At 50.5% G+C, this 21,096-nt stretch overlaps 1 protein-coding gene across 2 annotated transcripts in view; it reads left to right on the top strand.

Moving 5' to 3' along the window:
* UVRAG (UV radiation resistance associated) overlaps nucleotides 1–10,408 on the top strand; it is a 59,895-nt gene extending 49,487 nt beyond the window's left edge. For both annotated transcript variants that reach the window (XM_064642743.1, XM_064642752.1), the window contains exons 14-15: nucleotides 2,383–2,474; nucleotides 8,534–10,408. In XM_064642743.1, the coding sequence (XP_064498813.1) occupies nucleotides 2,383–2,474; nucleotides 8,534–9,197 (756 nt within the window). In that variant the 3' untranslated portion in view covers nucleotides 9,198–10,408. The remainder of the gene's footprint in view (nucleotides 1–2,382; nucleotides 2,475–8,533) is intronic.
* The last annotated feature ends 10,688 nt before the right edge of the window (nucleotides 10,409–21,096 follow it).

The following is a 21,096-nucleotide window of genomic DNA, read 5'->3' as shown; positions in this document are numbered from 1 at the left end:
ATTCTGCGTTTCCCCCCCCCCCCAAAAAAAAAAAAAGATATTCCAGTCCAGGTACTCTGTGGTTTCTGGCTGAAAGTAAATGTATGTAATGTATGTGCTTGTACAGCCCCAGTCATTAAAGCTGTCCCAGGGAGCAGGGCAGGAAAGGGGCTGTTGTTCTTTGCACGTAAACGCAGGATATCGGTGTTTTTCTTAAAAGGCAGCCCCAGAGTGGCAAACCCCCTAATTCTGATCTTGGGGGCAATCTGCAATTACCCAGAAATAGCAAGATAACTAAGTGGTTTCTTTTCAAGCCAACTTGCTTGAAAAAAAATTTTAGTAGTTCTGGTCCTTCTCATGGACTTTATAGGAGAGTAACTGAACCTTTGCAGGTTTGAGTTCTAATTAGTTCACAAAGGAGGGATCTGTGCTGGGGGATTGGATGAATGAAGGTTTTAATGTGGAATTGTTGCCTGTAGGAAGGCAGTAAGCTTTCCCTTGTCTGGCATTAGTTTAATGAAGTACAGAAGTCCTGTTGATGAAGTAAATCCTTGGAAGGTGCTTGGTTGGAGTGGTGGTTGAGAGATGCTCAGAGTGGAGCTGGTTCACTGCTGAGGACTGACAACCCTCAAGCAGAGTTTTTTTCTAGAGGTTTCACAGAACTTATGCCTTCACTTTACTTAATATGCAACTCTACTATCAGCTATATGAAAATGTGTTTTAGTAGAAACAGTGGCTTTGCTCATGTTTTAATCTGAGTCTCCCATGCATTCCTCTGATCTTGGCTGTTGGACAGAGAGAGAGCCCTTAATCCAATCCTTTCATGCTCTAAAACCTTAGAACTTAAAGATGGTTTTATTCTATGAACTTTTGGTTGTTGGAGGAGGAACAAATGCAAAGGTTTTGATTTTGGTGGGTTTTTTTTTTTTCTCCTTCTTCTTTATTTCTTTTGCCCCAGGCGAGTTCTTTGGCAAACCAAATCCCCTGTAATCCCATCAGGAGAGTGTGCTGATGGTTTTGTAATCTGTGTTGTATGGTTGTCTCAATCCAGGCTCTGTCATTGCAGCAGCAGCAATGAGTCCAAGCCACCACATGACTTGGCTGTGTCCATGTGGAAATAATAACCTGGAATAAATGGCCTTCTGGTGCACAGTGCAGGACTGAGGGGGGTTTTCTCCCAAAGTAACTTTTCTTTCTAAAACTCAGATGAGCAGAAAAAGCATTCCAAATTTCAGGGGTCTTTTTCTGGGACAAACTGATTGTTTGGGAGGAGTCAAATTTTGGAAGCTTAGAGGATGCTTGCCTGCAGCCTACTGTCAGGAATTCTGGAAACAGGTGTGGAATTCTAAAGGAATTTATCCTGGAGTGGGATTTCTCCATGTTTCAGCAGGTAGCTCAAGCAGCATGGGATTTGTGCAGTTGCTGTGTGTGTGTACTGGAGGCCAACTGGTTAACTTCTAGAGGGTGTTAACATCTGCTGAGACCTCCTTATTAAATGGGTAGTGCTTCATCCCAGTAGCCTGAAAGATACTGGAATTTAGAGATTTTTTTTTTTGTTTATATTTTAACCACACGAGGGATAAATGTATCGTATTGTTTGTTTATATTTATACTTTTATATTTATATTTATGATTTATAGTTACAGTTTGTTTATATTAAATAATTTATATTTGTATTTATGTAGTTATGTTGTTACATTGTTACATTTGTTTCTATTTTAACAACACGAGGGATAAATTTCTCTGCAAAGAGAAATTCCCTTCAGTGACAGTTGTCATGTGGATGTCATAATCTGAGGTTTGGAGGGAAAAAGCAACTTGGAGGAGTCAGTACTGGGGTTAAAGTCAGTCAGTGTTTGAAACCTTTCCCTTTGCTACGTGGCATCTGATTTGAATGCTGGGTTTAATTATGGGGTTTAAAATGTTGATATAAACTGTATAAGGAGCAGAGATTTCCATCAGTTGTGTGACAATATGTATTTTTGCTGGTTGGTGTTACTGTAACAATTCCACTACTGATTCCAGCAGACACTGAGACTGACAAGTGACCCTTGCACACAAATAAATGTTTGGAATTAGTGAACACAGAGTGTTGTGCTGAAATTTGGTCTTTTCCCCTGATGGCTGTGTTTTCATTAAGCTCCTGTTACAGACAGAAAATGGAAAAAGGGGAAGGAGGTTTCACACTCAGATTGACTGATTATTTTGTCCCTGTTCTTGGGTGGGTTTTGCTAATACAAGTATTAAATGGAACATTTCCTTAAGAGGAATAAATCTCTTGGAACTGCTGGATAATCATCCCACACTTTCTTAAAAGCCTAGTAAATTAACTGACCATGGTGTTATGTTCTGTGGGATTTGGAAAGCTGTGCTGATTTTAGGGGTTTTTTTCTGTTGTTGCAGCTTAGGTATCAGCATGGGCTGAGTACTCCAGACCTAAGGCAAACTCTTCCCAACCTGAAAAACTTCATGGAGATTGGGCTAATGGTGAGATGGTAAGTATATTTTTGGGTTTTTTTTTTTGTAATTAAAATAAAGAGGTGGATGCTACAAAAACATTTGGAGGTAAGGATATGTCACAAACAAGCAGCTCCTCTTCACAAGCTGGTGAGACTGGGACTTCCCCAAAATACACTCCATGTAAATGGCCACAATATTCCACTGCTTTCTTACCTCCTGTAGGATGGGCCCACAGCCCTTCTCAGAGGTTGATGTAGGAGGGGAGGCCTGTGTGAAAAGCAGTGTTCCTCACTGGAGGGAGGGGAGGAGTTAATTGGTGTCTTAGGGCTGTATCTCATGGTTGGTAGCAGGGCACCCTCTGTATTATTCTGTCTTAGCCTGGGCAGTCTGTCTTAGAGGTTTTGCCATCACACAACCCTCTTGTTGTTTGCTGTAGGTGATGCACAGGCATTAGCAACACAAAGCACGTTTTTTTGGCTGGATAATACTTCCAAACGTTTAGGAATATTAAGCCTAGTTCTCTGGGAGTATCACATTCCTTCCCCTCACCCATGGATGTCTATGCCTCATTTCCTTCTCACCTCCAAACCTAGTGTGAGTAGTTGTTCCTTTTTAACCTTTCCTTTTTCAAGGCTAAGGATTCCAAACAATGCCCTTAATGCTTCCTAGTAATTTAGATGGAAATGAGGCTTTACAGCTGGAGGGGAAAGCTGGCTAGACTTTGATAATTGGGCAGAGTACAGATGCCCACTGTCCTGAGGATAACACCTGATCACCTCTGCTGGAACAAGCAGCAAAGCCACCAGCTGTTAAAGTGAAGACTGGAAGGAATTGTGTGTTTTCAGGGTACTGCAGGTGAATCATCTGATACCCTGTGCCACAAACTGGAGTCAGTAAAGTATTTCCAGGCAGGATGAGAACAGGGGCACGGGAGGGTTTTTATTTACATGTTCCCTTGCACTGCCAGGTTTGTTTGGTCTTGCTGCTGCTCCTCAGTTCCCTTTCTGAGCACCAGAGCTGGGCTTTGCTGAATTCCAGTTCTGTCAAACCATCATGAGCTGGTAAAAACCAATACTTACGCTGGACTGGGTTTCTACTTGAACAGAACTGGTGTTAACTCCTAAGCCATGCATTGAGCTCACTTTTGCTTTTGACTCGAGACATCTGCATTTCTCTGCAGCCTGGACTGAACTGAACCCCTGAGATCTTCAGTATAACTGAAATGCATGGTTATTTCGGGCTTAACCTTGCTCTGATGAGCATCAGTTTAGATTTTAAGTACATAATAGTTTCTTTACCTCTTCAGATTTAAAAACAAACCAACACAACCCTGCACAGCTTTTGTAGAAGAGCCCCCCCATTTCGTGCATCAGAGCAATTTGACTTTCATGTCTCTGGGGCAGCGCTGGCCCTGTGGGAGGGCTGAGAGCCCAGTGCCTGTGCAGGAAGGTTTGCTGGCTGGATCCCTCTGCCTGGGGAGATCTGGGCTGCTTTGGTTCCTCAGGCATGACACTGCAATGATTAATCCGTGTTTTCACGTCCCTCCCCGTGTGATTTATGGCAGCAAACTTGCAGGTCTACAAGCTCTGCTTCCCTCTTCATGTCTCTCCTGGCACCAATATCCCGCTGTGTTTACTTTCCCCCCCCTTACCCCTACTGCAAAATATGATTTGTGCTGGATGGAGACAAAATCAAGACAGATCTGTTGGTTCCCTCACACTGTTACAGGGGCTACAGAGCTGCAGAAACGGACCTTCCTGACATCAGATCTGGATGTTGAATCTGGAGGTGAAAGATGATGAGCCAAAGTTGTTGTTGATTTAAACTGTCTCGGTTGTGGTGCCCTGAATCTTTTCTGTTTCCTTTTGGGAGTAATTCTCCGTGTCCAGTTTTTTAGTCCTGGGGTTTCACTGGCTTCCAGAAAAGCAGCTCAGTTTTCAGATTAGCTTTTTGCAGATGCAAAAGGCCCTGTGCAATTTCTCTCTCAAATTCTTCTGAGCATGCAGTTTATTCCAGCTTTTGAGACCAAAACACAGAAAGGTTAAAGAAACCTTAAAGATCATCCAGTTCCAATCCCCTACCTCCCACTGTCCCAGGCTGCTCCAAGCCCCATCCAGCCTGGCCTTGGACACTTCCAGGGATCCAGGGGCAGCCACAGCTTCTCTGGGCAACCTGTGCCAGGGCCTCCCCACCCTCACAGGGAAGGATTTCTTCTTAATGTATAGGCTAGGTCTGCCCTCTTTTAGTTTAGAACTGTCCCCCCTTGTCCCATCACTCTCTGCCTGCTTAAAAAGTTGCTCTCCCTCTTTTTTTAGAAGCCCCTTTCAAATCTCCTGGATGTTTTTAACATGATTTTATTCAGGTGTACCTTTCACAGGCTCAGGCTCTTTAGATCATGGTTGCATCAAATCAAGAGACTGACTCATTTTCTCTCCTATTCTTCAGCTTATTTTTGTTTCACTCTGTGTAACTTCTGAGGGACAGTGTGATTGTTAACAGCAAGTAAAGAGCTCTCTGCAAACTTGAGCAGTCCAGGGAGGAGGATTTTTCCTGGTGAACAGACAACACACTTGTCTGATGCTGGCAAATACAAGGTACTCCTTTGGAAGGGCTTGTCTGTAGTCAGGGAGATGCCCTTTTGAGTCACATTTAAAGGCTTCTCTCAAAAATACTTGTGTGCCAAGGCTTGAATTTGTGTTTCGAAGGTGCATCATCTTGATTCAGGTGCTGCTAGGACCGAGAGGAGCCCTGAGCTTCGGAGTTAAGAAAATCTCTGGTAGCTTAATTTATGAAGATTTGATATTTTTTTTTAACATGCCTTAGAAATTCTCAGCTGCCAAAAGATGCAGTTTCACCTCAGCTTCACACTGGCAGCCTCCCCGTGGCTGTTGTACCTTATTGAAGCAGGAATCTCTAAGAAGGTGAGAAACCATTATTGCTTTTTAGCCCGGTCGACACGGCGTTGGCTCCGAGCTGCTCTTGGAGCTTCAAACATCTCATGGATGGCTGTAAACCAACCTAAACACCTTCATTTAGCCTTCTGGCTGCCATGAGGTCATGGTTTGCAACAGAAAAGATCAAATGGTGTTTAAGTTGTTGGTTTTTTTTTTTAAAAGCATTCTCATACCGAAGCGCTGTAGCTGTGGATTTTGGCTCTTGGCCAGGCAATCAAGATTTAGTATTTTAACCAGCTGTGATCCAGTAATGTTCCTCAGAGGGAACATTTTGTGGGGAGGAAAAGACACATATTTGAGCCTGTGAATTGTGTCCTGTCCCTCATACTGCTTTACAGCTTCTCTGAGCCCCTTGCAGACAGATTAAATAATCACAAGTGAATCCGACTGAAGGAGCTTTGTATCAGAACTGCAAACAACCAGAAAGTGTTCACTAAGAAAATAACTTCAGAAATGTTTGTGTCCTGCTTCAGTCCCTTTCTCCCGCCTGTTTACAGCGGGCAGGCTGTGCCTTGTGCCTCAGAATGCCCAAATGGACTATTTATTAACTAGTGCAAACTAACATTTGGGGCAGAAAACAGCTACTTTGTAATTTTGCTGCCAGGAGGACTTAGAGCTGAAGTTAGACTGCTACAAATTGGCTTTTGAGGTTTGGATGCAATTGAAACGCTGAGATTGGGGATGATGTCATTCTCTTATCTACAATGTCCAATAAACCCGAGGTTTTCCTCTCTCTTTTTTTATTTTTAATTTAGAAGTCCTGCTTTCTGAGAGGAACTGCACATATATGTGACCAGCTCCAGTCTCATCCAGCCTGATGACTGAAAGTCTTTCGGGCCTGATGACAGTTCATCAGCTCAGGTTTTATACTCCTCCAGTCACAGGCTGTTCTTGTGGACAGGCATCCACACCTGTTTGCTGCCTCAGGAGATGGGCCAGGGAATTGGGGCTGGAAGCTGGAGCAGCTCAACCCCAGTAATTCAGGTCAAGGCTGTACCTTGGAGTAAAGGGCTGTGCTTCTGCAAGCCAAGCCCTCCTCCCTGGGGACAGAACCTGACGGTCTCTAAACTTCCTGAGCAGTTGGAGGATTGCTTTCTAATGTGACTTCCTTTTTGACACAGTTTTTGTACTACTTCCATGAGCTGTGAAGCTCAAAGGGCAAGGGGGAATGGCTTTAAACTGCCAGACAGTAGGTTTAGATTGGATGCTGGGGAGGAATCCTTCCCTGTGAGGGTGGGGAGGCCCTGGCACAAGTTGCCCAGAGAAGCTGTGGCTGCCTCATCCCTGGAAGTGTCCAAGGCAAGCATCTGGAACTGGGGAGGCAGCAAAACCTGAGATCTTCTGCCCTGAAAAGCACCATCTGCTTCATTGCAGAGTGTCCTGTAATTGGAGCAGTGATCTGCAGGACTCAGTTGTCACTTGTCCTGAGGAATCAGTTCACAGAAATGCAGGATGATGTGTCCCTGGAACCAGTGAAGTGTTCTTGAGTGATATCTGGCTTTGTGAATATTTGCACATCTTGGAATTTGGGTAAATTCCTACAACTTGCCATCTAACTGTAAGATAAACAGAATCTCATCAAATAAGTAATGCAGAGCATTCATTTATTTTCTGAGCAAGGGCAGAAGGCTCTGAGCTGGGGGAAGGGAGGGCCAGCAGACCATCCCCAGTGTATCTGCAGTGCACATTGCCTGAGTGCAGTTCACGAGCCTCCTGCCTCAGATCCTTGTGTTTGTCACATTACATCACTTTAAAAATAAATGGTTGATTGTGAAGGGGTTGGTTGACAGAAAAAGCTGCAAATGCTTTGTGGAGTTTGCATTCAAAAGGTCTAAAGCAGCTGTTGGAACCTTAAGGAAACGTTGGTGTTTTTGCTGCTGCTTCAGTGTGTGGCCCTTACCTCTCTTCTTCACTTCTGCAAATGTGTATCCTGAAAACCAACCTCTCCTTCAGGTGATTGGAGGGTTTTATGGAAGAGAAGGAAGCCCTACAGAGGAATTAAGGGGCAGGCTGGGAGGAGGTGGGGTGGGAGAGGAAATGGAAGAGCAGCAGTGCTGCTCCCTGCCCTGCCCTGGGGACACTCACTCTTCACACAGGGACTCGTGGCAATCAACTTTCTCCTATTTACAGGGGGCAGCAAAACAAGAAAAGTCCTGTGGAAAAGGATCCCCACTGGGGACTCCTCATAACTGCTATTCCAAGATTTTCCCCTGCAAGGCAGATCCCAAAATGTATCAGGCCTTGAGCAGGAGTTTCTCTTGAATGGAGTTCATGAAGGAGGCTCATCCTGACAGCAGCTGAATCTGAGTTATGTGTATAACTCTGTGAATAGCTGTATTTTTGTTATTATTTTTTTAATTTGGGGGAAAATGAACTGGTTGCTTATGTTAATGCACATATTATGTATTTGCATATAGGGTGGTGGTTATATTTGGGTAAGGATTAAGCCAGTGAAGGAAAATTCACGTAACACAGCCCAGATGGTGCAAAGGGGATGTTCCAAATTACAGAACCTGAGACAGTGAAAGTGGTTTGTGGAACCGAATTAAACAGTGAAGTCAAAAATTAAATTAAGCTTGATTGGTTCGTGTTCCTCGAGAAACAGAGGCTGATGGTTGCCCAAAAGTTTTGGAATGATTGACACAGAAAAGCAGAGGGTCTGGCAAGAATAACCCTCTGCAAACAGTGACGTTGGTGTGGTTTTCCTCCTTTGAGCAGCTGTTAGGGAAGTCCACTGTTGAATTCTTCGCTCGTGGAGGATTCAGCCATAATTCCTCACTTTTGAGGAGTTTATGACGGCCCAGTACAGGCCATAAATCCATAAATACACAGTCAACAGCCATAATTCATAAAGCGCAGCTCGGGCCTGTAAAACGGTGTTAACAGTGCGAATTAACATAATGTGGTGGTTTCTTGGGTGATTGACTCTCCGAACCGTGGGGCTCTGTCAGAGTTCCTGCTCAGGGAAGTCGTCCTCTGGGGCGCCTTCTGTGGTTCTCACGGCACTAAACACGGGGGGGGGGTTAGCACTTCAGGATACGAGTCCTTGGTTGTGATAACAGAACTGCTGCAGGCTTTGGTTAAACATCTGCCTTGCTGGGGAGCTGCCCCCCAGCTGTGATTTATCCCTTCCCTTGCAGCGACCGGCACCACACGTCCAGCGCCATCCCCGTCCCAAAGAGACAGAGCTCCAGCTTCGGCAGGTTGCACCTCGGCTTCTCCAGTGGGCTTCCTTCCCCGGACAAGGGGCCCCGCAAGCGGGCCACGAGCACCGGCAACGAGAGACTGCAGTACAAAACCCCCCCTCCCAGCTACAACTCCGCGTTAACCCAGCCCGTCCCCGCCGGGGAGCCGCAGAAAGCGCCCGGGCCCATCAGCTCTTCCCTGGACACCTCCCTGGACTCCTCCAAGGGCGACGCCGGGAAAGGCGAGGACTTGTGCGGCGGCTTCAACGGGGAGAGCGGGGCCCTGGTGCCCCCTCCGCGGGGCCGGCGGGACCCCTCGCCGGGCGGGTGCAGTGCAATGAACGGGGCGGTGGGGCCGGGGGCCCCGGAGCCGCCCCCGCCCGGCCCCGCGCTCTGCTGCGCCGTGGAGCAGGCCGAGGAGATCATGGGCATGGAGGCCACGGCCCTGGGCCCGGGGGAGCAGCTGGAGGACTTCAACTCCATCCCGGTGGAACACGCCGTGGCCGTGGAGTGCGACGAGCAGGTGCTGGGGGAGTTCGAGGAGTTCTCGCGCAGGATCTACGCCCTGAACGAGAACATGTCCAGCTTCCGCAGGGCCCGCAAGAGCTCGGACAAGTGAGCCGGGGCGGGGGGAATCAGTGCTCCGGGGGGAAATCAAATTGCACTTATTCTTTATATTAATTATAAAAATAAAAAAGCTAAAGCTGTTCCTATGGTGTTAGACAAGTGGACTCGAGCACGGCGACGCAGGATCATGGTATGTGCACAGCCCCAGGTAAAGGTTTGTTCTGCTTCCAGTCCTTTTATGTCTGGTATTTATAATCTGTTGGAATTCTTTTATTTTTTTTTTTTTAGGCCTTGAAATCCATTTATAAAGGCTTTCCTGAAAACGACTTCTAGCGCCGATCAGGCCCTTCTGTGAATATTTGTTGATTTCTTAATTATTCTTTAGAGTTAAATTTATTTTAATCTTTTCAGAAGAGGAAAAAAAAGAAGAACCTTTAATTTAAAAGTACATTTATGGTAAGACATCTTTGCCTTCTCCCAGGTACTCCTGTGTGTGCCTGAGCAATGTAGCCAGTGTTAGAGAAATACCATGGAGTTGTTCCAGTTGAACAGCTTTCTCTTGGCCGGGCTCTGGAGCCTGCAAAGTTCTAGTTTGCACTGATGGGTCTTCAGTTGGCAGTGAGGACATGCCAGAGAATGAGCACCTGTGATACCTGCACCTGGTTAATCAGAAGTGACATCTGGGGGTTTGTCCCACTCCTCCTCTCCTCCATACTCGCTCTTCCTTCCCATGGAAACCTCGAGGAGTAAATCACCTCCAGGGTTCTGTCCAGTGATCTCAGCCTGACCCTTCCCCACTGGGCTTGGGCACAAGTAGAGACCTGATGGACCCACTGCCAACCCAGAGGGTTCAGCTGCCACCCTCCCAGGGGTCTGCTGGGACACAGGGGCACTACAGACAGCTTCCTAAAATCCCTGAGTGCAGTCAGTGCTTTGGAATTAGGCAAACGTGTGGAATCGTTCCACCCTCTGCAGGAAGGAGGCACTTTGCATTATTCATCTGAATTAATATCCTTTCTTTAACCATCTGTACTTGGAGGGAAGAAGCTTCCAGGGCTTTGCTGGAGGTGCAGGTCAGCACTGCCACACGTGTTCAGCTGCACTAATGGGAAAGCAATTTGCAGCTGCTCTGCCATTCCTGGTGTTTGTTTCCCTTTGGATTTCATTGCTCTTGCCTTCTATATTGTGTACCCGAGGATCTGGGCTCACCTGTGAGCTCTGAAATATAAAAATATATAGCAGAATAAAAAACACTTCATCATGCCTGGCTTTCTGTTCTTCCCTGGTTTTATGCTTTCTTTTGAACCACCACCTAGTCTTTCCCTGCCTTCACATAAGACCAGCCTAAATTCCCTTGTTCAGATGTGGAATTGTATAATCTCAGCTCTCTGTTGTCAGAACAAGACGTCCATGTGAGAACCAATATCCACAACAACACTGTCCTAGGATAAGCATTGTTTCCAGCTGACACCTCAGTGATTGCATTGAATGATAGTCACATCTCCCCTGTTAGCTCTGCCTGCAGTTGGGGGGGTGGATCGAGCCTCTCTGCAGCCCTTTGTTGGCTTTGGTCTGTCCCAGGCTGAGGTGCTGGATGGGAGCACTCGGAGAACTTGATTATTTGAGACACTGAACATGATTTCAGGCACAAAGCTGGACACATCCAGGAGTATCTTCTCCCCTGAATTAGCTCCCCTATTCCAACCTCATGAAAGCTTCCCCAGAGGCAGTGCTGCCATCATCTTTGGGAAGGGATAGATAGGAAACTCCTGCTGTGCTTTGGCTGGAGGGATGAACACCCTGAAGCACAGCACTGGGTAGTGCTGAGCAAAGATCCTCTGCCCTGTGCCTGTGTCTCCCCATCTCCTGCAGGGGAAGTTCTGTACCTGGGCTCAGCTGTTCCTGCTTGAGCCCTGTGATGGTTAATGTGTCTGACACGAGGGTTGGTTTCTGCATCTGTCACGTGGGCTTCCCATGGACGTACCTTCGGGAGGCCTCCAGTTACCCCTGGGTTTCTCTTCCTCTTGTACCACTTCCCATGTGGCAGGTGGTGTGAGGAGGGACAGCGTCCCAGGGCTGATTCCACGCTGCCCAGCTCCTGGGGGGGTTGGACAGGCTGCAGCCACCTCCTAGCTGTCCTTTTCTGTGTGTTTATTTTTATCCAGCCCCCCGTAAATTACTTTGCAAACAGCGCAGTGGGAGAGAAACCAACGGTAGGTTTGGAGGTGAGATGATAGATCACAGTGTGCTTTCAGCTGTCAAAAGCCTTTCAGTTCCTGCACAGCTGTGACACTGTTAAATGTCTGCAAATGTCTTCAAGTGGAGAAAGCATTTCATTGCAGTCTTTTCCCCTCGCTTAGGAATTCCTGAGATTTTTGAGAATATTAGTTTTGGAAGATCAGATCCCACTCTATTTTTATAGCAAGCACAACAGCATTGGCTTATCCTTGCTTGACCAGGTATTTCAAATAAGCAAGACCAGAATATCCCAGAGTAAATGACACATTAAAACCACGTTGGTAATCGCGGGAAAGCTCATCTGTATTTATAAAATAAAACTGATTAGTATCTCTCAACTTGTGTGTCTTCCTTAATGGCTCCTTTGTGTTCCTGCTTTCAACCACAGTGTCCTTCCCAGCACCCAGAACTCCTTGGCTTATTGGTCATCAAACCCACAGCAGGGGTTTTTTTTGGTGGTTGTTTTGTTTTTTTCTTTTCTCCCACCCCATCTGTCTGTCAGCAGAGAGTAAAAAGCCAAGGCATCATCTGTGCAGCCCTGGAGCTGGAGTGGGAAGATACAGGAGGCAGAAACTTCACTTTAAGCTATTTTGCAATGTTGAACAGCGTGACTGAAATGCAGCTGCATGAAAGGGAAGAGTAAGGAATGGAAAGAATAAGATGGAAGTTATTTGCCTTGAAATGTAGCTGGAGATGCTGCTGCAGAGAGTGGATCTGATCTAGAGAAACCTTCCCCAGAAGGATTGTCCAGCCCTGGCACAGCTGCCCAGGGCAGTGGGAGAGTCCCCATCCCTGGAGGGGTTTAACAGCCCTGTGGATGTGGCACTGGGGGACAGGGGTGAGTGGTGGCCTTGGCTGGGGAATGGTTGGAATTGATGGTCCTGGAGGGCTTTTCCAGCCTTAGTGGTTCTGTGAGTGTTCAGAGCATTAACTTGGAGCTAAAGACTCTTGTCCATGATGCTGCAGGATCTTCTCACTCAGTTCCCAGTGGAGTTCAAGCACATTCAGCCACGTTCCTGCTGCACATTTTTATCAGAGTGCTCAGGGTGGGGCGTGAGAAACGGATGGAGGTCTCCAGCTCTCCAGTGCAGCCTCCCTGCTCCTGTCTGCAGCCAGGCTGTGGAGAGCAGAGGGTGGATGAGCCACGTGCCTGCAGAGCAAGGGGTGTGTTGGCCCTCTTGCCCCTGTGCTCCTCTCCCCTGCCATCCCACACTCTGGATTAATTCCTGGGTGCCTTCAGCCCAGGGAGCAAGATCTTGTCTTCACCTGTGTGTGCCTGGGAGGGTGGGAATCCCGGCTGTGCCTGGGGCTCTGGGCTCCCAGATTGACCCAAGTGGCCCTGGTTTAGATGTGCACTAACGGGGATTTAGGCTCCCAACGCCCCTGACTTCTCCAGAGCTCTTTGGGCAGCCTCTGATGGAGCATCCCCAGCCAAGGAATCCCTGTGCAAAGTGGGAAAAGGCTCTGGGAGAGGATGAGGGGGCTCGTCTCCAAGGCACAGTAGGTTTGTTCAGTCTTAGCTGTTACATTTGCACAGGGACAAATATAACTCAGGTCCATATCTGGGCAGTCTCAGGGAGTTCCTGACAGGTGACCCCAGGGGACAGTTGCCTTCTCTCAGTGCTTGTTTCTGACATTGTAATCCAGATCGACGTTCAGTGCTTGAGTACACAATAAGTTCATTACAGCTGAGCCCTCCAGCCCCGGGATTTCCTGTTGGTAAGTCTCGGAAAAAATCAGGATTCCCAGTGGTATCGGGCTGAAAACGTTTGCAGATAAAATCCAAGTCAGTGAGTTGTGCCAGAATGTTTTTGGAGCCGAAGTGGGGCTGTGTTTTCAGTGCAGTGGTGCCTTGTCCTTCCCTGCTGCCCGGGGTGGGAGGTGGAGGCCCCTGCCCCACACAGCTCCCAAACAGGGTCTTGGTGCTGCTCCCAGGGGGAGCTCATTAAACAGCAGTGGATGGATCCACAATCCCATGGCCAGGTACATTCCCTGAGCGTGTTTTTGGAACCCTGGCACAGGGTCAGCACCTCTCCTGCTCCCACCTCCTCCCCCCAGGGAGCTGGGACCTCACAAAAACAGACACTGCTCCCTCCAGCCCGTGGGTCTCAGCGGGGATTTGCAAACCACCAGTGGAATTCGAAGCTGGTTTTCTAACAGGGTGGAGGGAAAAGGCTGCTGCACCCCGAGGGGGGAGTGTGGAGTGGCCCCGTGGGGGTCTGAGGGTGGGAGAGGAGCTCGGAGGCTCCCCAGCAAAAGTGGTGCAAGAGCCAGAGGTGCTGCTGTTACAGAAGAGGCTCAGAGCACTAGCAAGATGCAAAGAAGAGAAGAGGAAGGTCTCATTTCTGCACACCCACCGCCCTGTGAGGAGAAGAAATGCATGAACACACAGCACACACAGCAAATGGGCACTCGGGGTATTATTTTAGGGAAAAGGTTCCTGTTCTTTCCTCCCACAGCAGTTTTTAAATTTTACACATCTTAAACCCAATTAATTTGTTAGTCACTGGGAGTGCAGCATCCTGTATGGCTCCTGTGAGGGGAACACGGGATAAAAGCAGGATTATCACTTGCAGGAGCAGCACAACAGCACCAGGACTAACCTGGGAACCTTCCCTTCTCCAGTTTGGGACCTTGTGAGGAGGATCAGCCGCGAGCTCTGCAGAGAAAGCTGTGACCTGGGAACAATTCCCTGCTCTGTGCTGCTGCCCTCGGTCGCTTTCTGTTGTGACAAATGGCAAATTCCTTTCCCTGCAGGCTCGTGTCTGTGTGGCAGCAGTGCCTGGGAGCAGCCTCGTTCCTCCAGGGGCTCACCTAGCAGGAGATGGGGCTCTTCCTGGTGGCCAAATCTTGGCTTCCCCAAGGATTTGGGGAGCAGAGGCTGCTGCGGGGGTTGGCAAGGAATGGATCCACAGGTGAGAGAGTCCTGCAAAGTTTGCCCTTTAAAAATGCCCCAAAGGAAGGGACCTGCTCGACCTGAAGGCAGAGACCTTCCCTGCCCAGACTGTTTCTGATGACTCAGAACAGACCTAGGTCTTAAAATGTCACATTTCTAGGACTCCAGCATTCCCAAATAGTTCCCTCTCCCCGCCCCTGTGTCCTTCCTTCTTTCCCCTGCAGCCATGTGGGAGAAAGAGGCTGCCCTGCCAGGAAGGGAGCCCTGCACTGTGGGTCCCCAGGGCTCCCTGGGATGTCCTGCAGCCTTTGCTGGAGCAGGGATGGACCAGAGCCCCGTGTCCTCATCCCAGCTGGGACTGGGGAGGATCCCCCTGGCTGGCACAAGGAGCTGCTGCTCCTCTCTGAGGAGGGGGTGAGCTGAGCTGGGGTACCTGCTGTGCCAAAGGGGGGCAATGATCCGGGTGCTGGGTCCCCCCTTCCTTGCTCCTCTCAGCCCAGGTGGAAAGCCAGCTCTGGAGGTTGGCTCCAGCCTTCCAGGGGTCCTGGGGAGCTGGAGCCTCCCTCCCACAAACCCAGCACGTTGCCCTCCCTGTGGCTGCAGGGGGGAAAACAAGGGTAAGTGTGTCCCCCCCGTGATGCTCCCTGGCAAAAATGCTCCGAGCCCTCTGCAGGGAGAACTCTCTCCAGCAGGATCAGCCTGGTGTGCACCGTGCCCTGACACCTCCACCCTTCTGAGGGCCACCCTCCAGGCACCCTTGGGAGTCCAGGATCTGCTTTTCACCCGAGGGTGTGGTTTGTGCACTCAGCCACAGCTCAGCCCCCGGGGAAGCCAGAGCCGAGGGCTGGCCGGTGTCACACTGCTCAGGTGACAGGCTGTGGGGAGAGGGAAGGCTTGGAAACAGGAGTTTGGTTCCGTTCCGTCCTGTTTCCAGCGGGTCTCAGTTTATAAACAGTTCAGGTCAGCCACGTGCCTCCTTCTTTGACACTTCTTTGAGGCTGAGGACACCCCGGGGTTTATACTTAGAAACTTTCCTTTCCTGGCTGCCCCCGTGTCCCTCCCTGCCAGGAAAGTCCAGCCCAGGAGTCAGAAAGGTGCCTGTGTGGATGAACCAGGAGCCAGCACTGAGCTGTGCCCAGGGCATGGCCCGGGTGGAACCAGGAGCCAGGAAATAAAGCCCAAGTCCTGAGTGCTGAGCTGCCCTCGGGGCTGGCTCCCAGAGGAGGGAGGGAATGGGAGAGGGGTTCTCCCCCGGCCCCGGCAGGGGGGAAGCAAGCTGGGAAGTCAGGTAGGAGTGGTGCTTGTGAAGGGTAGTTTAACATCTGGGAATTACTGGCTGCAAAGTCACCACAGCGTGAGAGGGATCTTCCTTTGCTGCAGTGGTTTTTGCCTCCTGGGCAGACCCCCTGGACCACCCCCTGCAGGGGTGGGGAGCGGGTGGGGATTTGCTCCAGGAGCTCTTCTGGCAGCGTTTGGGGTGTTGAGCTGCTGCTGCACCTTCTGCCACGGGCTGAGTGAAACGAGCATCTCCTGAGGGAGGGTGGGGGCAGAAAAGCTGAAGGGGAAGAGCAGAGGTGTTTGCACTGCAGTTCAACTGAGCTCCAGTCAGGGGCAGGGGAGAGGAGTGAGCATGGAATGAGATGAGCTTTAAGGTCCCTTCCATCCCAAACCAGTCTGTGGTGCTAGGATGTCTTACCTCAAGTGGAGAGGTTACACCCAGCTTTGTTTGTTGGAGACTTTGGCACAGGTGACCAGAGGAACAGTGAGCTCTGCCCCAAAGAGCTCCAAGCCTGGATGTGAAAGAAGGTGCAGGTGAGTGAGGAAATGGTGGCACAGTAAGTCAGTGAGGAGGAAGGTGCTCTCTGCACTTCAGTTCCTTTATGAAATCCTTCTCAAGCATCTTGAGGAATGAGAATTTCTGCAGCCCTGGCTCTGTGTTTGGGGGTTGCCCTTGAATTCGGGCACTGGAACAGCCCTGGGACTGTTCTCCTGTTTTCTGTTTGACTCTCAGGGATCCTCGTGTCTCCTGGAATATCAATCTGTCAGGCTGCAGAGATCATCAGACCATTCAAATCACACTTGGAGCACCTGCAGCCTTGGCTCTTTATTATTCCAGGTGTGCACGTGCACACGGGAAGAATTTAGGAATTACAGGGGATAACATCACTGGCCAACCCGGGAAGGGTGGAACAAGCTGGTGGAACAGCAGATTTACCCACAGAGCACGTGTTTTGGCTGTCCCTGCCCTCCCAGCCCGGGCTGGCAGTGTGGGGTGACTGCCACCCTTGGCTGGGGGGGCACAGTTTGCCCTCTCTGAAGGAAAGCAGGGAGAGCTGCAGCTCCCAGTCCGGGTGGGAACAAGGCTGAGCCGAGCTTGCAGGATAAAGGTGGGGCTGAGCAACCCGACCTGAGGGTGGAGGGGGTCCTGCTGTGGGCAGGGGCTGGGGCACAGCCTGCAGAGTCACTTATGGGGGACTCTGGTTCTCACCACAGGGATGAGCCACAAGAAACGGGGATGGGGGCTGAAGCTGAGGACACAGCTCTGCAGGAGGGAAGGACAAGGCTCTGTCCTTGTCCCCTGGTGTGGATGGCTGAGCACCACAGACCCTTCCTGCCACGGGGCAGGGCTGCCCTTCCTCAGCAGGTGTTTGAAGGCTGCCCTGAATAAAAGAGAGGAACTGCACAGCCAGGGAGAACAGGCCTTTCCCCAGCCCCACATCCCGGAGCTGTTCCCAAGAGCCCCATGGCAGAGGTGTGGGAGCACAGAGGGTCCCAGGGCTGTGGGTGCCTGCTGGGGCAGGGGGTGCTGTGTCCACACACGTGCAGCTGGGTTGCTGCTGACCTTTGGGGGAGGCCAGGACGTTGTTCCCCAGCCTTCCCTGCCCTGCTGAGATGTGGTGAGGGCTCTGCTGGAGACGCTCTGCTGCCGAAGTGCCTGGGTTCCCTTCCCAGGCCAGTCCAAATAAGGAGCTTGGACTCCTTCCTGTGCTGGCTGCTGGCTCTGACACCTCTCTGGGGATGGTGCTGGAAGGGCCAACGAGCCACTGCCCACTGGTGACGGGCCCAGAGAGCCCCCTCGGGCTGCAGGAGTGAAAAATGACAGTCATTTCCTGCCCACACCAACCAGGCAGGAACATTCCCCCGTGAAGTTTTATGAGGCTGCAGGGCCTGGAAATGTATGAGAGGCAGAAAGGACTAATCAGCAGAGAGGGAAAAAACTGATTGAGAGGAAATTAATGTTGTGGAACTTTGTGGAAATGTAGAAAACTCCTCTGAAGACCAGGGGTGTGATTGTGACCTGACCCGGAGAGGCGGCAAAACCCCCCTGAATGGAGTTTTCAGAGCCCCTCACGGAGACTCTGAGAGGCTGAGGGTGGGCAGGGACTGATGCAAAACAAAGCAGAGGGGTGTCTGGACACCAGAGTTCCCCTGCCCTGATGGCAGAAGGAGTCTCTCATAGATATCACGAGTTTTGTGGGGTCTCACAGCACCTTCAGGGGCATCCCAGCCACCTCCATCCCTGTGCTGCATCCCAGGGAATGGCCCAGGGAGGGGGGTCTCCCCCAGCCCCAGGGCACAGGCACTCCCAGGCACACCTTCTCAGCTGTCCTGCCATCCCACTGCAGGTTTTCTGCACGAACTCGTTACTAACCCTGTTTAATTGTGGGGTTTTTCACTGAGAACATCCCTACCTCAGGACCACCTTTCCCCTCGGGGTCTCCAAGTGCAGGGTTTATTATCTCTGCCTTAGAGATGGGGTTGCTCTGGTGTAAGGGGCTTTCTTACACCTGGACTAATTGCTTGAGACTCTCTCTGTTGTTGCTGGAGAGGAACAGATGCTTCTCCTCATTACACCCTAATAGAGATGATTCAAATAGGCCAGATGACCAAACCCAACACATTTATGCAGTGCTTGTGACGGGCACCTCCAGGGAGAGGAGGGGGCAGCAGAGACAACCCTGTGTCCATAAGAGTATTTTTTTTCTCCTTAACTCCACATGCAAGATATTTATATCTAAATACTCACAGGCTCTTTCCTGCACTACTATGTGATGATGGATGGATAGATAACCTTTCTCCATAAAAATACACATAGTTAAGGGTAAATTTTTCATTGTCATCTCCAGCTCGTGTTTAACAATTTATTTTCCTCAGGTTTTTTTTTTTTTTTTCCTCTTGGAATATTGTTGTGGGTGGAGAGACCTGACCTGTGTCTAACATAATATTCTTGGATGGGTTTTTTGAGTAATGGCACTGTTTTTGTACAACCTCCAGCAAGAACAATTTGCAAAGTGTTGCAAACTTTTCCAAATGACCTGACAACAGCTCTCCAACCAAAGTGGTTTTACAGGGATCTGTTCCAGCACCGCAGGGCTTGGAAAGAGGGAGGAAAAGGGAAAAAAAAAAACCAAAAAGGCATTGGAGGCCTGTGCAAGCTGCCCTTCACTGCAGGTTTGTAATGCTGGGAAAGGGGCTCGGGGTCTGGTGCTGCAGCTCCCCGGGGATGTGTCCTTCCCTCGGGGTGTGAGCAGCTCCAAGGGCTGGATGCTTTTGGAACAGCCCAAACCTGGAGTTACAGAGTCACCTTTATGATTCTCTCAGGGGGTTTATCCTCACCCGTGGCCATCTACTACGCATGGAGGCAGCAGGCTTGTGCCCAGAGACCTCACAGGGGAGAAGATGGTCACGACCGTGGGTGCTGCTGCCTCCCTCGTGGGCACACCAGCCAGCCCTGCACCAGGAATCCACTCTGGTCTGTCTTCTTCAGACCTGCTCATGGTAAAATACAGGTCCAGTCACCCCGAAATTAGGGATAAACCACCCCTGGGTGAGCCCTCAGTGCAAGCTGCTGCTGTAAGAACTGAGGTCTCTGTGATGGAGCCTGGGCTGGGCTGGTGCCTCCTGGAGCCCCCGGGGTGGGTCTGGATAAGAGTTTTGGAAATTGTTTTGGGGTTTGGGTCCCCCCAGGGGCTGAAAGGAGAAGGTGGATGCTCAGAACCAGGCTGGAATTCCCTGCAAGCCAACCGTGTGCCAGGATTTATGTGCCAGTCCCGTGGCAGGAAGGGCTGATCCCTGTGCCCTCACACCAACAGCATCAGGAGCAATGGGAAACAGGGTCAGAGGGGTGAGCCCCTGCTCTTGTATTTGATGGTTATCAAAGCATTCCCGAGGGGCTTGGCTGTGTGGGTGGGATGAGGAGGAGCAGGTTCACGGTGAGCTGGGGTGGAGGAACCTCCAGCAGCAGCGTGGTGGGGGCCAGAGGGGCAGGAGCACTCATCCAGCCCCCTGGGAATGCCAGAGGGATGGGTTGGCTGTCTGTAACAGAGCAGGGCCTGAGAGCATCCGCTGGGATGGCCTGAGAACATGGGCTGGGCTGGGCTGGGCTGGGTGCTGTCCAACCCCCCTCTCGTGTGTGCCACAGCCCCTGAGCCCTGAGGGAGCTGAGGAGCTTCCCCCTGGTGCCAGTGGGTGCTGTGGGTCCCTCAGACCACCAGGATCTGGTCACCTCTCCCACCTCACCCGTCCCAGGGGGCCTCCCTTCAGTGTGATGAGTGTGGGGTTCTCAGCCAGGCTCTGTGCCCAGGGGGAAGGTGTGTGGCTCCACCCAGGGAGACTAAAAACTGGGGATACAGGAGAGACATCGAGCTTACCTGGACCCCCAAAGATGTGAGACCAACCCCCCCTGGCTCCCCACTGAACAAAAGTGTGGGCAGCTGATCTCCTGACTGCCCTCCCCTGGGGTCAGCCCTTCCTCCTCTGTGCTAACAGGCTCCTCTGGAAGCAGTAAAGTCGGCTTGAGCCATTATTAAAATAATAGGGAGACCCCCGAGGATCTTTAACCGGGAGATCTTTAATAATTACTGCCTCCAAGGCTCTTGCTACTCGGGTTGAACCAGGGTTTCTCATGCTGTCGAGCCCTGGAGCACAGCTCAGCTCCATCCCCATGGGGCCACCAGTGCCATGTGACTTAATTGTCCTTGATATTTTCCTAGTCACGTCGAGGGCTTCTTTGGAAATGTTATATAGCTGAGAAAGAGTTTATTATTTGCTGTCAGGGGGCAAATAACACCAGGGCACCTCCGAAGACATCTATAACGTATCTGTGTAATGTGAAGGTTAAAATAAATCAGTAAAAAGAGCCACTCTCCTGAGGGCAATATACTGTAAAATATTTCATCAGAAGGCCTGGATATTATTGCACTTGTAATTAATCTTCCTGGTAATAGCAGGGCTTGTTTTCTCCTGCCACGTTATCTCTCCCGGCGTTTTCAGCAGCCGCTAGATGTCGGGGGAAACTCTTTTGGCGTCGTTGGGGAGGAAATTCCTCCCCGAGTCGGGAGCTGCCGAGTTTCTCCGCTCGTTTGGGGTCCAGGGAAATGCCTGGTGCGGTTGGGAAGCGGGGATGCCCCGGCAGCTCAGCTGTCCCCCCTTGCTTTGCAGCCCTGGATCCCTCCGTGTGCCATCACCCCCGGCGATCCCCGCAGCACTGCCCGTTTCCCCACTGCCTGAAATCAGGTTTTATCACTACAGCTCCCGATTTTACCTGGGCTTAGGTGTTTGTGACCCTTCTGTTCTCAGCCCACCACGCTGCCAGAGGGCTGTGACTCGATTTCTGTGAGCAGAGGAGTGGAGGGGACAAACCTCGTGCGGCACAGAAGGGGCTCTGGGGGTCCTTGCCTGGGGAAAGGTGAGGGGAGAAGACACTTTGCGGGTGGTTCTTGCATGCAAAGAGCTGCCTCGGTGCAGATGTTGCCCTCTATCACACACACCATCAGCACGAGCCTCCTCCCCGGGAGGGGTCAGGCTCCTTCCCCCG

The sequence above is a fragment of the Pseudopipra pipra genome, chromosome 2 (genome assembly GCF_036250125.1).
Source record: "Pseudopipra pipra isolate bDixPip1 chromosome 2, bDixPip1.hap1, whole genome shotgun sequence".
Taxonomy (NCBI): Eukaryota; Metazoa; Chordata; class Aves; order Passeriformes; family Pipridae; genus Pseudopipra; species Pseudopipra pipra.
The sequence above is the reverse complement of the archived record's forward strand: the minus strand, read 5'-3'. Positions and strand labels throughout refer to the sequence as shown.